This window comes from Elaeis guineensis, chromosome 10, assembly GCF_000442705.2.
Source record: "Elaeis guineensis isolate ETL-2024a chromosome 10, EG11, whole genome shotgun sequence".
In the NCBI taxonomy this organism is placed as follows: Eukaryota; Viridiplantae; Streptophyta; class Magnoliopsida; order Arecales; family Arecaceae; genus Elaeis; species Elaeis guineensis.
The window spans coordinates 26,004,296-26,019,812 of record NC_026002.2 but is presented as its reverse complement, the minus strand read 5'-3'; the positions used below and the strand labels follow the sequence as shown (position 1 = coordinate 26,019,812).

Sequence of the window (15,517 nt, the reverse complement as noted above, 5' to 3'; positions counted from 1 at the left end):
CTTGAATTTTTCAAGCTCGATCCTCATATGTATGCAATATACGAGCTTCTGGACCTCTAATTTCATTTTTCTACCCTATCTTCTAAATCTCAATCTTGATGGATTTCTCTTGCGATCTCAGAATCACCGCGATATTCTCGTACTCCAACTTTCGAAACGAAGATCCTAAGAAAAAGATGAGCTCTTTGGAGATCGAAAACTTCAAAGCTATCGATCTTCCATAGTATCCATTCCATTAGGAAGTCGAAGAGCTATTCTTATAACAATTATTAGCGACATAAATTAAACTTTTCATCGTAATTATATTTTTTATATAATTTTTTTGAAAAAAAAATTTAAAAAAAAATCATAAATTAACTATTTATATAATTTTTTTGATTAATAAAAAATTAATTTTTTCAATAAAATTATTTTTAAAAAAATTTAGATCAAAAATTTTTTAAATAAAAAAAATTAATTTTATTTTTCATCATGAATATTTTTTTAATGTCAATTTTTTTGTTAAATTTTTTGGATGAAAATTTTTTTTGATGGAAAAAATCTAAAATTAATTTTTTTTATGAAATTTTTATTGGAAATATCTTTTTAGATTGAAAATTTTGAATTTTTTTTTAATTATTAGCGACGTAAACTGAATTTTTATCGTAAATAGTCTTTAAATTTTTTTAATTTTTTTTAAAAATTTTATTTATGACATAAATTTATTTTTCATCGACAATCATGTTTCAAAAATTATATTTTAATTAATTTTTATGAATAAAAAATAATTTTTTTATTAGCGACGTAAAAAATTTTCATCTACAAAATAATTTTAAAATTTATTTTTTGAAGAAAAAATTATTAGAGAGAAAGAAAAATTTAGGCTGTATTTATTAGCGATGAAAACTGTATTTCCGTCGCTAATACCCTTATTTATGACACATATTTTTATTTCCATCATCAATAATTTATTTCATGAATTTTTTGGACAAAATTTTTTTAGAGAATTTTTTTTTTGGCAGGACTTATTGATAACGAAAATTAGATTTCTGTCGCTAATAAGCGTATTAGCGACAAAAATTTTCGTCGCTAATAGTTCTTCATTTATTAGACGTCAACTTGACATTCTTTCATGTGAAATCTTCTTCCTTCCCCCTCCCTCTCCCCTCTCCGAGCTCTCCCCCCTCCCTCTCCCCTTTTCGAGCTGTCCCCCCACCCTTCCGAGCTCTCCCATCCTCTCCCTCTCCCTCTCCCCCCACGAAACCCTCTCCCTCTCCCTCTCCGAGCTCTCCCCCCTCTCTCCCTGCCGGCGATCGTATTTCCACTGTTTCTGCCACCATTGCCGTGGGCTTCTCAGCCGCCACCGTTGCCATCCGTCGGAGGTAAGGATTCTTCCCACCAAATTTTTTTTAGTTGATCGGGCCACCGAGGGGCGGAGGGGGTTGCAGAGGTGGGGGTGGGTGGCTAGGGGCGACACGGGGCCCGGGGGGTCGAGGGGTAGAGGGGGTTGCAGGGGTGGGGGTGGGCGGCCGGGGGGCCACACAGGGGCGGGGAGGGGGTTGGGGGGCGGAGGGGGTTGCAGGGGTGGGTGACGGTGGCCGGGGGCAACACGGGGGTCGGGGGGCGGAGGGAGTTGCAGGGGTGGGGGTGGGCGGCCGGGAGCGACATGGGGGCCGGGGGCTTGGGGGGCGGAGGGGGTTGCATGATGGGGAGAGAGGAAGGTCGGCCAGGGCGGCCGGAGAGGGAGGAAGGGAAGGGAGAAATGAGGAAAAAAATAAAATATTAATTAAATATTTTATTATTTAATTAATAAAAATAAAATTTGGATCACGATCCGAATTGGATCGAGATTGAGATTCGGGTCGAGATCCTGATCCGGATTGGGATCCAAATCGAGATCTGATCAGAATCCGAGTTAGAATCTGGATCGCAGGAGGTTGGAGAGGGTGGCGGCGCCGTGGGGGGTGGGTGACGACGGCGGCACCGTAGGAGCGGGGGTTAAGGGGGCCAAGTATGGACAGCGCGGAGTGGGGAAGGCGGTGGTGCTGCGGGAGCGGGAGTCGCAGGGGTCGAGTTCGGGCGGCACAAGATAGGTGACGGTGCCGGTGCCGCAGGAGTGGGGGTCACGAGAGTCGAGTCTGAATCCCATTTAGGAGAAAAAATATTTAGAAAAAAAATATTTTTAGGTAAAAAATATTTTAAAAAATAAAAAATTATTTATTATATATATAAAAGTTAAAATGAGAATTGGATCGGGGTCGGGGGAGAGGAGGGTTAATCGATCCAAACCCAATCGGATCGACTCTAGGCCGGGCCAAATATCTGCCCGAGCCCAGCCCGATGGCCAAACATATCCTATTTTTTTGGCTAGAGTCCAGTCTGAATGGTTTAGGGCTGAGTCTGAAGCCCGGTCCGATGGGTCTCTTGGCAACCCGACCCACTTCCAGCCCTATCTACGGGACTGCCTTCACAGTGCTGCTTTTGGTGAATTTGGAAGATGAGGAAGAGGAAGCAAAGGATATTCGACGTGAGATTGAGTTTCGTGTTATTATTTTGCGTTAATATTATTTTATATGCTCAACTATTTATAGTTTATTTTATATTTATTACATAAATTTTTTAGTGTTACTGCTGAAATTTATAAAGCAACTTTTCACGCCAGTCTCCACCGATGGTGAAGCGAGAGCGAAGTCCATCGAAGAACCTCGTTCTAGAGCGTTGGAGATGCGAGCACCCGAGATAGCATCTTCATATTGAGATACCATCCAACTATACCAAGTCCATTAGGGGATGGTGCGAATTGTGACAGATCGAGCTGGGCGTCATATGCCACAGCTATGCCCCCGTGATGTTTTTTGATTGGCATCATGTTGTACGGTCTCAGAGAGAGATTTTCTACACTCAGTTACAGGTAAAATAAATTATACTATGAATATTTAATTAGCATGGTATTCTTCTAATATTTATTATTGGTATGGTGTATTTGATATTATTAATTTTGAAGAGGATAGTATGTGACGAGATGTGGACGATCATTTATATTTGTGTTTCAAAGAGTATCACAACTGCATTCATCAGCATTGGTACCATGTGATGCAGGACCATAGAGTGGAGGCAGCATGGTAGTGGCCCTATAATAGCATCACTATAGATGATTAGGCTCTCGTATTCCGACATTACGAGGATCCGACATATCAGGTTACATATCTAAACTTTTTTTTTTTTAGAGTTTAATGATTGAATCATTTATTCTTAAATTTAGTTTATTACCTACTAATTTGACTGCTAATTGTACAGAGACGATATGCCCAAAACACCGTGAATCGGGTGAGACAGACCGTCTCGCATTGTGGAGGTTCGAGATCGTTCACTCGTCATATGGAGTAGATGGTAAGTAATTTCTAATTAGTATATTTTAACTCTCTAACTATTTTTAAAAAAAATAATTAATTATTCTCAAATTATAGAGAGATGTAGAGAGTGGCGAGCTTTCTGGTAGGATCGATTGATATCTACCAGCGGACCCACCAGTGACGGTCAGAGGAATGGACGACGGGGAGCAAGGAGTTTTTTGTAAGTTTTTTCAATTATTTTTTTATTCACAGTTTGATTTTCAGTATAAAATTAAAATAGCTATAATTTTAATTTTCAAGATCGTATGATAGGCATCAGATCCCAGCGTATCCTTGAGGGCTCGACCGTACCCACAGATGACGAGATCTATGATCAGGTGCTTGGTACGAGATCCTATTATGTTAAGGGTCTAAGGCATGGGATCACTGCTCCCTCATCCTCATGCTCGTCCAGGACTGACATCCATGCTGCCTGCGATGCTCGACTGGTGGAGATGTAGAGGCAGACTACTGAGAATCGACAGCGGACTGAGCAGTGAGCTGATAAGTTGGCTGCACGCATCGACGAGTATCAGCTGCTCCAGACCAAAATGATGGAGTAGATGGCGTAGATGGAGCAGATGATGCAGCTGATGAGGCAGCAACAGATCGGTCTGAGCTCTTTCGAACACTCTTCTTTCTCAGTTCGTTCTCCTTCTGCAGATGTCGATACTTGACGGTCTGTTTATGCAACTTTTCATTTTTATTTCAGATCTCTTGTAATTTTAATTTAATATAATAAAATGATAAAACTTATTTATGAGATTATTGTGTGAATTTTTTATTTTATAGATTATAAATAAAAAATATTATAAATATAAATTAAAAATATATATTCATAAATTATTTAAAAAAATTATGTGTAAATTTTTAGTGACGAAATTATTTTTGATGAAATATTGATCCCCAAAAAATATATTAGTGACAAAAAAAATTAGTCATAAATAATTATTTTAATAAATTTAAGAATATTAAAATTTTATAACTAATTAATAGCGATGAAAATAGTTTCATCATAAATAATTATTAATTTAGTAGCGATGAAAATTTACGTCAAAAATTATCTTATTTGTGATGAAATTTTTACATCACTAATATTTTTTTATAAATCTAAATTTTATAAAAAAATTTAATTAAATTAATAAATATGAAAGTGTTTCATTATAAATAATTTTTTAAATTATTTTTTATTAGTGACGTAATATTTTATTGTAAATTATTTTTTTTATGATCAAAATTTTTCATAGTAAATAGTTTTCAAGAAAAAAATTTTGACGATGAAAATTTTTGATCGGTAATATTGATTATTGGCAATAAAAATTTTTTTCATCATAAAAAATTATCATTGATGTCATTATTTGCGACTAAATATTTACGATAATTATTTCATCATTAATAACTATTATCAATAAAAATTAATTATTAGCGATGAATATTTTACATCGTTAATATCCTGTTATGTTGTAATGATAAAAAATTACTTTCGGAGAAGTTATTTCTTGAGAACAGGACTTTGATATATTTGGTTGATAATGAAAAAATGACTTATTATAAAAAGCTTATATTTGGTTGAGCACCTATTTTCTTAAAAAAATTATGTAAAATATCTATTATACCCATAATAGATATAAGATCAAACTTTTTTGCTCCTAAACTTTATATAAATATAAATATTATATTTATATTAATATAATTATAATATTAATATATTATAATATAACATTAGACCATAATGATTTATTATATTATTACTAATATATTAATATTATATAATATTAATATTTGATATAATAAATTTATTAATATAATATAAAAATAATATTAAAATATAATAAATATTAATATTAATATTATATTCATATAAATATCAGGATAATATTAATATGATATTATATTATTATTTAATATTCCATCATAACTATCCATTGATATTTTATAAAATCTTAGCAGTAGACCTTAAAAGGATATTTTGAAAAAAAAGTATCACCACTTTTTATTCAATAGGAAGTACCAAAACTCACTTTTTTCATAGATTTTTACTTTTCATGAAATGTGGGAAATAACTTCTCATGCGAAGAGCTTTTTTCACACTTTCTTCTCTTAAAACTCTAATCAAATAAGAGACTCTTCCCCACTTTTCAGAAACTATCTCTTTCCTCTTCCACTTTTTATCAACCAAACGAATCCTTTGAACCAAACGATGGATAGAAGTTATCCATCCTTCTTCTCATGATCCCAACCAAATAAAGAATAAGTATTAAAAATATAGACTGAGTATCAAGGTGCAATTGGTCTCAGAATGTAGGCTGATTGCCTTGGTACAAGCTAAGTAAAAAGGTATAAGTCAACCATCAGAGTGCAAGAGAGTACCAGAGATATAAATCAAGTCCTAGACATGCAGATCGAGTACTATAGGGTGCAGATTAAGTATTGGAGGTGTTAGTCAATACCAAAAATGCAGAATGAGTATCAGAGGTATAGACCGAGTATTGGAGGTAGAGATCAAGTATTATAGTATAAATCGAGTACCAAGATATAGGTTGATCCCCAAGGGGACCGTCAAGAAATGAAGCAAAGGGATGAGATTTATCAACCTAGGATGAGATATCTAGAGGAGTGAAACCCAAGAGGAGTGCCACTATCTAGAACATGGGAGGAGTAGTAGAACCATCCAAAATATAAAAGTAGTAAAAATATTTGATGGTAATCGTCATGCATAATAATAGTGGCTCACATGATGCAAATTACTAAGTACAAGTGTTGAAACAAATTATGATACTTATCTTTGCAGTTAATTCGAGCCATTTATTAGTGTTGGGTTGTAATAATCGTGAAGGATCCCTTTTCAACCACCATAATTAGTACAACTTTTTTTTATCTTTACTTTTCAGTTAAATTTTATATTTATTTTAAATTTTTGGTAGCTTAGTTTCTCATCTAGTTTACCATCATTGCCTTCCTCAAGTGGGTAGTATTCTAATAATGAAAGCCCTTGAAAATTCAAGGTGGTAGAACCCATGATTTCTCTATCCTTGATGGTAAGAACCGGTGGTATGCCCGTGTGTCCATCTAGCCAATATTTATCGTTCTCTTGTATCCAAAAAAAGATGCCAATCTAGAGCATGTGTTATTTATTTTAAACTTCATGCATACTTCCTAATGTTTAATATTATGAATAATGGTATACTATTCTACCACAAGTACTCTGATAATCTTGAAAGTGCCATCACTATTGTGATTTAATGATGTGACTACAGATGGTGTTCGTTGATGAGGATGAGTTATAGCATTGTGGTACTTTACTGTATTTAATCTGATGGAAACACTTATTTATCAAAAAAAATCTAATGGAAACACTTGTAGATGGTTCATGGAACCTTAATGGTAATAATTTTGATCATCGATGTAAAGACATACAAATGGGTTGTGAATGAATTGTGAATGGACTGTTTTATTTTGACTTATTAATGGTCTTGGAATGCTATATTTTTTATCCAACAGTTTCAATAGTTTGAGAGAATGTTCATTCATTAATCTATTGTATTGGCTAATTTTGTATTCTTAGATGGAAATGATAGTGAAGTTGTGCAACTTTCGGTCAGAAATATGATCTTTTTAACGAGCCCATGGAATACAAATTCCCTATTTGTTCATTCAAGTTCAGGATAAATTGTGTATATTAATGAATTGCTTACAGGTTTATGGTTGATGCTAGTGGATTTTGTGCGATTTTATGATAAATTATTATTTATGATGGTATGTTCAGATTGCATTGACATCATGTTTCAATTTAGAGAAAGATTTCTACCATGTTACTTAAATAAAAGCTCATGCAAGTTTACCCTTGGTAGTCTAAATTTTGCAAATACATGGTTACAATTATTCTGTGCTTTTACTGGATTTGTCCTTGGCAATTTAATTTGAAGCTAGAAGCAAAGGTTAGGTGAGCAACATTTTGAATTTTAAGGAATTTGAGCTAGAGTGAGATTATTAATTCACTATCTCATGCTTGTCTGGCCTCATTATAATTCAAAAATATTGTTAAGTGCTTCTTCAAGAAACTCATTATTACATTATAATTTCATTTTAACATTCCAAAGAATGCATTTTGACATTTCATTGCAACAGACTAAACAATCAATACAATTACTTGCTCATTAATCAATAAGAACTCCATACATAAACAACTCAAATAACCCGTACACAAACTCCCAAACTTGACATCACTACTTCCTGCAATCACCCACTGTGGTAATGATATACCCTTTAATATGATTCAGACATCCCAAATCCAAGCTTAGTGTCAGAACTACCACTGCAAGTAGCCATGATGCCAAAAGTAATACACTTCACTTTAACCCTGCATCTTTTGAGCTTATGCTTGGGCTTTCTCACTTTTTGCGCTTGTTCATCCATAGCTTCTACCCATCCGCTACAACAAATTGAAGAGATTGTCAAACAAAAACCAGGTTTTAGTCAAGCATAATTAAAAAGGATATAACCTCGAACATGGAGCACCTACATCACCATGGCTTGTGGCTGTTCAATAGCTTTGTAATGGTAATCTCCTTCTACAGCGATGGTAACAGATGATGTTACCAAAGGAGATGCTAGAGGAGAGACAAAAAGATTTAGCTTGCTTCCATGGTACCTTGAAATCTATTCCTCTCTTGCTACTGTCTTCTCTACCTCCCTCTCTCCTGGCCTCACTTTCTCTTTCTATATCAGATTTGACATAAATTCAACTTAAATGGGGAAGATCACACGATGAGCATGTGTTAATAGCTCCCACGAAGAAGGTAATTTTTAGTAAAAAAAAAAAAAAGCTGGAAACTTTGGACACATGATGGTCATCTGCTAACTTACGCAACCAGCTAGTTGACGGAGATGGATAGAAAGATGCATAGATGGCTCAAATTAAAAGTTAGAGAGACTTGATTGAAATTTTTTAAAGTTAAGATTTATTTGATTCATAGGAAAAACTTTTTATTTTGGAATGATATTGCTCAAAAGTTATTCACGAGAAATATGATGTTTGGAGAAATGATTTTAGAATATTTGGTTGATTATGGGAAAACGACTTATTTCATAGTGGATCATGTTTAGTTAAGTATATATTTTTTTTAAAAAAATTATATAAAATATCTATTATAATCTTAATAGATAAATATAAGATCATATATTTTGGCTCCCAAACAATATATACATATCAATATAGTATTTATATTAAATATAATATAATATTAGATTATAATAATTTATTATATTAATATAATACTAATATATATTAATATTATATCAGTATATATTAGTTTAAATATTATATTAATATGATGTTAATATAAATATATTTATTTATTATATTTATATAAAAAGATAATATTAAAAGGATATTTTCATGAAAAAATGCCTCAAATTTTTATCCTACGAGAATTCCAAAACCTATTTTTTCTATGAAATTTTCTTTTTCATGAAATATTGAAATTATATTTTCATGAAAATATTTTTTTCCAATCTCCTTTTCAAAAAATTCCAACTAAATAAGAAGAATTTTTCTATCCATCGTGAATCATATTTTCTCCCCTCCATTTTAACTCTTATGAACCAAACAAGCTATAAACGAATATCAATATTGTTGGTGTACATTATTTGACCTCATTATCATCTGGATATGTGGCAATAGATTTGCGCTAGACGAAGGGGCTGCTGCAATTTTTTGATGAAAAATGATGAATAAGAAACCATCAATTCATCCTCTGCCTACTACATCTTCTTCTAAAGATGCTCAGGAAGTCACTCAACTGTTGATTATTGTTGATCTATAGCAGTTCAATCTTCTGGTTCAATAGGTCCAGACCCTCACTATTGCGGTACAATAACTCCAGCATATCACTGAACAACAACAAGATGCTACCCCTCAAGTGGTTCAATCTCACCACTCCCAGCAATAAGTTCCTCAAGATCTGCCTCGTAGTCATGCTCTAGATCTTGCAGATCAGTCCTGGGGGTAGAATCATCCGCTCCAAGCAGAAAGTTGAATGTGGAAGAAAGTCTTGGGTAAAAGATCCAAGATCTTGAGAAAAAATTGATGAAGATTCAGATCGGGAGCTCACAAAGTAGAAGAGATTTTAGCCTGTGATCCCCTTCTCTCAACAGATCCTTGATGAATCGGTTCTTTTTCGATTCAAAATGCCTATTGTGGAGTCATTTGACAGCTCCACTGGTCCTCTTGACTACGTGGAAGGTTTTAGAGCCATTATAAAGTTGTAAAGGGTGTCTAATGCCCTACTCTATATCACCTTTCCAGTTACCCTCAAAAAGTCTGCAAGAATCTGGTTCTCTCGCCTTTAGCCAGGATCTATCTCTTCTTTTAAACAGTTAGCCAAACTATTTGTCACCTATTTTGACAGTAATAGAGTTCATCTAAAAAATACTAACAGTCTTTTTACTGTAAAGCAGCAAAAAAATAAATCTCTGCAGGATTATGCTGTATGCTTCAATGCAGCTACACTAAAAGTCAAGAACTTCAATGAGTCCGTTGCTATGGCAGCTCTGAAGTAGAGATTCAAGAGCAACTGTCTGATCTTTTTTCTTAATAAAAACTATCCAAATAATTACGAGCAAATGCTTATCCAGGTATAAAAATATGCTCAAGCTGAATAAGAAGAAAGCATACTTTGATAAGGAAGAAAAGAAGAAAGTGAGAAAAAGCGGCCTCGAAAAGAAGATCGCAGAAATCAATAAAAAAAATTTGATCGACCTCAAAAAATTTTGAGGTCTGAGAGCCCACCTCGACGATTTGATTCCTACACTTCCTTATCTGCCCATTAAGCTCAGATACTGATGGAGATCGAGGATCAAAGATATCTTCGCTGACCTAACCTTAGAGGGCCCCACCAACAAAAAGAGACAAAAAAATACTATCGTTATCATCGAAATCACGACCATGACATTGAGAATTGCCGATAACTGAAAGATAAAATTGAGGCATTGATATGTTGAGGTCAACTTAGCAAGTATGTCTGAGATCGGGCCAATCAAGCTACCAATCGATGGCAGATATTAGATAATAAGAATGACCTCAACAGACCTACCGTTGGAGTTATCAATATGATTTTTGATCTTAATGAAGCTGAGAAGGCAGCTGAAGTGACTGGGAGCTCTTTAAAATATCAGCTCATGATAATGCTATCTTTTTTTTCTGATGATGATGTCAAAGGAGTTCAAACTCCTCACAATGATGTTATTATCATTTCTATAACAATAACAAAATATGATGTAAAAAAAATATTAGTTGATAATGAAAGCTTTGCTGATGTATTATTCTATAGTACATTTAAAAAAATAAATTTGGCAGGTCAGCTAAAACAGGTTGGCACTCCCTTGATCGGCTTCTTTGAAAATTTTGTAAATATGGAAGGAAAAATTACTTTGCCAATCACTACAAGCACGAAACCCCGTCAGCTAACTGTAAGACTTACTTTTTTGGTTGTTAAAGTACTGTCAGCCTACAATGTAATTCCTGACCAACCAAGACTCAATGCCCTTAAAGCTGTGGTCTCTACTTATCACCTGTTAGTCTGGTTCCCAACTAAGTATGGAGTCAGAGAAATGTGAGGAGACCAAATGTTTGTTAGACAATGCTTGTTAATAGCTACAAAGATGAAGAGACATGTGGAAGCTTTATCAATTGAAATATCCAATCAGGAAAATAATGTTGACGTCGAAAAAAATTGAGAAGAACCAGTCAAGAAGCTTGTCACTGTTCCTTTGGGTGATGATCCAGAAAAAATAGTTCAGATCGAATCTTTAGTAGAGCCTAATTTAAGGGAGAGACTGATATCTTTTTTTTGAGTAAATACTGATGTCTTTGCTTAGTCAGCTTTTGACATACTTGAAATTTCAGCTAATGTCATTATGCATAAACTCAATGTTGATCCAAAATATAAGCTCGTGCAGCAAAAGAAAAGGAGTTTTGCTCCAGAAAGGCAAAAGTAATAGATAAGAAAGTTGATAAATTATTGAAGGTCCAATTTATCAGAAAAGCACAGTATCCGAAGTGGATCGCAAATATTATCATGATAAAGAAAGTCAATGAAAAGTGAAGAATTTGTATTTATTACACCGATATCAACAAAGCCTGTCCAAAAGACTATTTTTCTCTTCCAAAGATTGATCAGCTTGTTGTTACAACTTCGAGACACAAATTATTGAGTTTTATGGATGCTTTCTTTGACTACAATCAAATCAGAATGGTACATGAACACGAAGAAAATATAATCTTTTTCATCGAAAGAAGTTTGTATTGTTATAAAATAATACCTTTTGGTCTTAAAAATATAGATGCCATGTACCAATGTCTGGTGGACAAGATCCTCAAACGGTTAACTGATCGCAATATGGAGGTAAAAAATATTAAAGCAGATCGATATTGATGATATATTGGTAAAAAATATATCTATGTTGATGATATATTGGTAAAAAATATTAAAGCAGATCGATACATTATCGATCTGAAGGAAGCTTTTGGTGAACTTCGCAAGTATCAAATGAAGCTCAATCCTAACAAATATATTTTCGGAGTGACTTCGAATTTTTTTTTGAGTTTTTGATAACTTAAAGAGGAATCAAAACCAAGCCTAAAAAAATTTGAGCACTACTTGAAATGAAGCATTCGAGCTCCATTAAAGAAGTTCAGTAGCTCGCTGGGCGAATAGCTTCTCTTAGCTAATTTATCTTCAGATCAGCTGAAAAATATCTTTTTTTCTTTAAAATATTTAGACATATCAAAGATTTTACTTGATCAGATGAATATCAAGCTGCTTTTGATGATCTCAAAAAATATCTTGGATTTGCTCCATTATTATCAAAGTCGGTGGAAGGTGAGAAGTTATTCATGTATTTATCTGTTTCAGCTAATGCTATTAGTTTGGTTTTAGTCCGAAGTGATGCAGGAATATAAAGATCAATTTATTACATAAGTAAATTGCTTAGAAATACAGAAACTTGATATTCTAAAATTGAAAAGATGATTTATGCTCTTATTATATTGACAAGATGGCTCTGATTTTATTTTCAAGCTCATCCTATCATAGTTTTGATTGATTATCCTTTAAAGTCAGTTTTATAGCGACTTGATACTTCAAGTCAGATTGCTAAGTCGGCTATTGAATTGAGTGAGTTCGACATTTTATTATCGACCTCGATCTTCATTGAAAGCTCAAGTGCTAGCTGATTTTATTATTGAATGTTCTATTTCTGATGAAGAACCAGTCTCAAAGAGCTTTGAAAATGTCAACACAAACTCTTTTTGGATATTGCATGTTGATAGAGCCTTTAATTCAAAAAAAAGTAGAGCTGGTTTGATTCTAGCAAGCCCACTAGATATTGTCACTGAACATGCTCTAAGATTCAATTTTGATATTTCAAATAATAGAGCAGAATATGAAGTATTGATTGTAGGACTTGTGATGGCTAAAGAGCTCAATGTTAAAAAGCTCAAAATTTTCACTGATTCTCAGCTTGTCGTTGGCCAGGTACGAGGTTAATTTGAAGCTAAAGATTCCACTTTATCTCGGTATTTATATAATCTGAAAGAATTGTCAAAAAGCTTCGAAGATCTAGAAGTCATATAGATATCCAAATCAGAAAATGTCCGAGCTGATGCTCTATCTCATTTAGCCACATCAAGTTTCTTTGAGCTCAATTCAAATATTTCAGTTGACATTCTTGACAAGCCTAGTATTGAGGCATTGCTTATTGTCCAAATTGAACATAAGCCTAGCTGGATTGATTCACTGATGGAATATCTCATCAAAGGAGTTTTACCGGCTAATCTAGTTGAAGCAAGAAGAATCAAAAGATATGACACCCAGATCAGATAGTCACCGATGTCAGTTATTTCACATCAGTTTGTTACCGACGTACCGCCAGAAGTACAGACGGTTATTCGACAGCTGTTATCCAGCTCAGCAGTCACTGTCTTCCAGCTGTATTCTAACTATCGCTATGCAGGCGGTCGTCCCACGATCTTTGCATAGCTGATCATTCTGTTATAACAACTTAACAATTTAACAAATCTTCAACGGTCTAACCAATCTCTAATGGCCTAACAAATTTTTCTAAAGATCTAAACAAGCTCTCTCTATATAAAAGGAGACAAGATGCTTTTCGGGGGATAAGTCTGAATTCACAGAGATAAAACTTTGCCAAATTATCCATCAAGAAATTAAAGTTCTTTCCACTCTTTTCTACTCTCAAACTCTTAATTCCTACTTTCTACTTCTTCATTTTTACCATCTGTTCTCGAGGTCTTGATTGACTTAAACATCGGAGGATTTTTAAATCAGAAGGTATTTCATGATTTTAAAATTTTTTTTGCAGATTTCGCTCATAGTTTAGATTGACTTAACTTCAACACTTCAGTTCGGTTCATCATCGAGGTCTTGATTGACTTAAACATCGAAAGATTTTTAAATCAGAAGGCATTTCACGATTTTAAATTTTTTTTTGCAGATTTCACTCATAATTTAGATTGACTTAACTTCAACACTCCGGTTCATCATCAACTTTCATTTTTGGAGACTTACAGCAATATATATCATTCGTTAAGAGTTGAGAGATTAAAATATAATTTTTTTTAGAAATACACTACAAACTGTCAACTGGAGTGACCGATGAGGATGTTGGAATCAACATGGAAACATGGCAATTTTCCCTGGGAGCCCACTCCGGTCCCGGCGGAGGTGCGGACTCCATTCCCTTCTCCGCTTTCCCAGTGTCCGCCCTACGATCAGGCCACTTGGAAGACCCACTCTCTCCACGCTGGCGATCCGTGGCCACACCCATCCATCCAATTGCAGCGAAGCGCCCTTTCAAAACGCCCTCTCACCCGCGCCTATATAAACCAACCCCTCTCCCTTTTAATCTCAGACCATTACGCCTCTCTGCGGAAAAAGAAAACCGCGAGATCCCTCGTTCTGATCCCCCGCTTCCGCCTTCTGCGTGGGTCAGGTTTTCCTTTTTTACCTCGATCCAAGAGGGAGATGAGTTCCACAGCTTCTACCAAGGGAGGCAGGGGCAAGCCCAAGTCCTCAAAGTCCGTCTCTCGGTCCCAGAAGGCCGGCCTCCAGTTCCCCGTCGGCCGGATCGCCCGCTTCCTCAAGGCTGGGAAATACGCCGAGCGCGTTGGCGCCGGTGCCCCCGTCTACCTCTCCGCTGTCCTTGAGTACCTTGCGGCTGAGGTCAGTGGCCCGACCCCTAGGGTTTTTGTCCTGGTTTTGTTTGATTTTCTGATTCAAAGTTTGATCTTTTTCTTTTTGTTCTGTTTTTCTTTTTTTCTTGATTCAGAATTTGTTCTTTTTGCAAAAATTTATCTTTTTGGTTTTTGTTCTATTTTTGTGAGTTTTCTGATTCCAAGATTTGATTTTTTTTTTCCCTCTCAAATTTGATCTTTTTTCAGGTTCTGGAGTTGGCTGGGAATGCTGCGAGGGACAACAAGAAGAGTAGAATCGTTCCAAGGCATATACAGCTTGCAGTGAGGAATGATGAGGAGCTGAGCAAGCTTCTGGGGACTGTTACAATTGCCAATGGCGGTGTTTTGCCTAATATCCATCAGACTCTGTTGCCTAAGAAAGCAGGGAAGGAGAAGGGAGATCTTGGTTCTGCATCGCAGGAGTTCTAGAGTTTTAATAATCTCAAAATTTTTCATGAAAGGATCGGGGTATTTTCCCTTGGGGGTTTTCGTGTCAGGGGTGTTGATAACTTGATGTATGAACTGGGTTGACCGATGTAATTTTTTTTTTTTTTTGGTATTGAATCAAACTATACCCTTTGCTTTATACAAAAAAATTGCCAAGATGATGATCTTTTTCTGTGTTTGACATGCTCTTTGCCTGGTGCAAATTGGCAATTTGAATTTGTTCATATAATTTCTTTCTGCATTTTCTGATCCCGGTTGTACTCAAATCTTATTGTTTGATGGATCAGAGTGTCTTGAGTTTGGGGTTTGTAGTCCAATGGTATGGTGTTGATGTCCTTGATCATGGGTTTTGTCTTGTGTTTCTACCCCTTGTAGGGCTTGTCTTAAGCCCGAGAGGTAATGTTTTTTATTGAATCTGCTATTACATTGTTATAGGGTATTTGTT

The 15,517-nt window shown here is 35.0% G+C and overlaps 1 protein-coding gene across 1 annotated transcript; it reads left to right on the top strand.

Moving 5' to 3' along the window:
- The first annotated feature begins 14,289 nt into the window (after nucleotides 1–14,289).
- Nucleotides 14,290–15,238, top strand: LOC105059925 (histone H2AX). Its single transcript, XM_010943440.3, has 2 exons — nucleotides 14,290–14,614; nucleotides 14,833–15,238. The coding sequence occupies exons 1-2, from the start codon at nucleotides 14,417–14,419 to the stop codon at nucleotides 15,052–15,054; spliced, it is 420 nt and encodes a 139-aa protein (XP_010941742.1). The 5' UTR covers nucleotides 14,290–14,416; the 3' UTR covers nucleotides 15,055–15,238.
- Nucleotides 15,239–15,517: the final 279 nt, after the last annotated feature.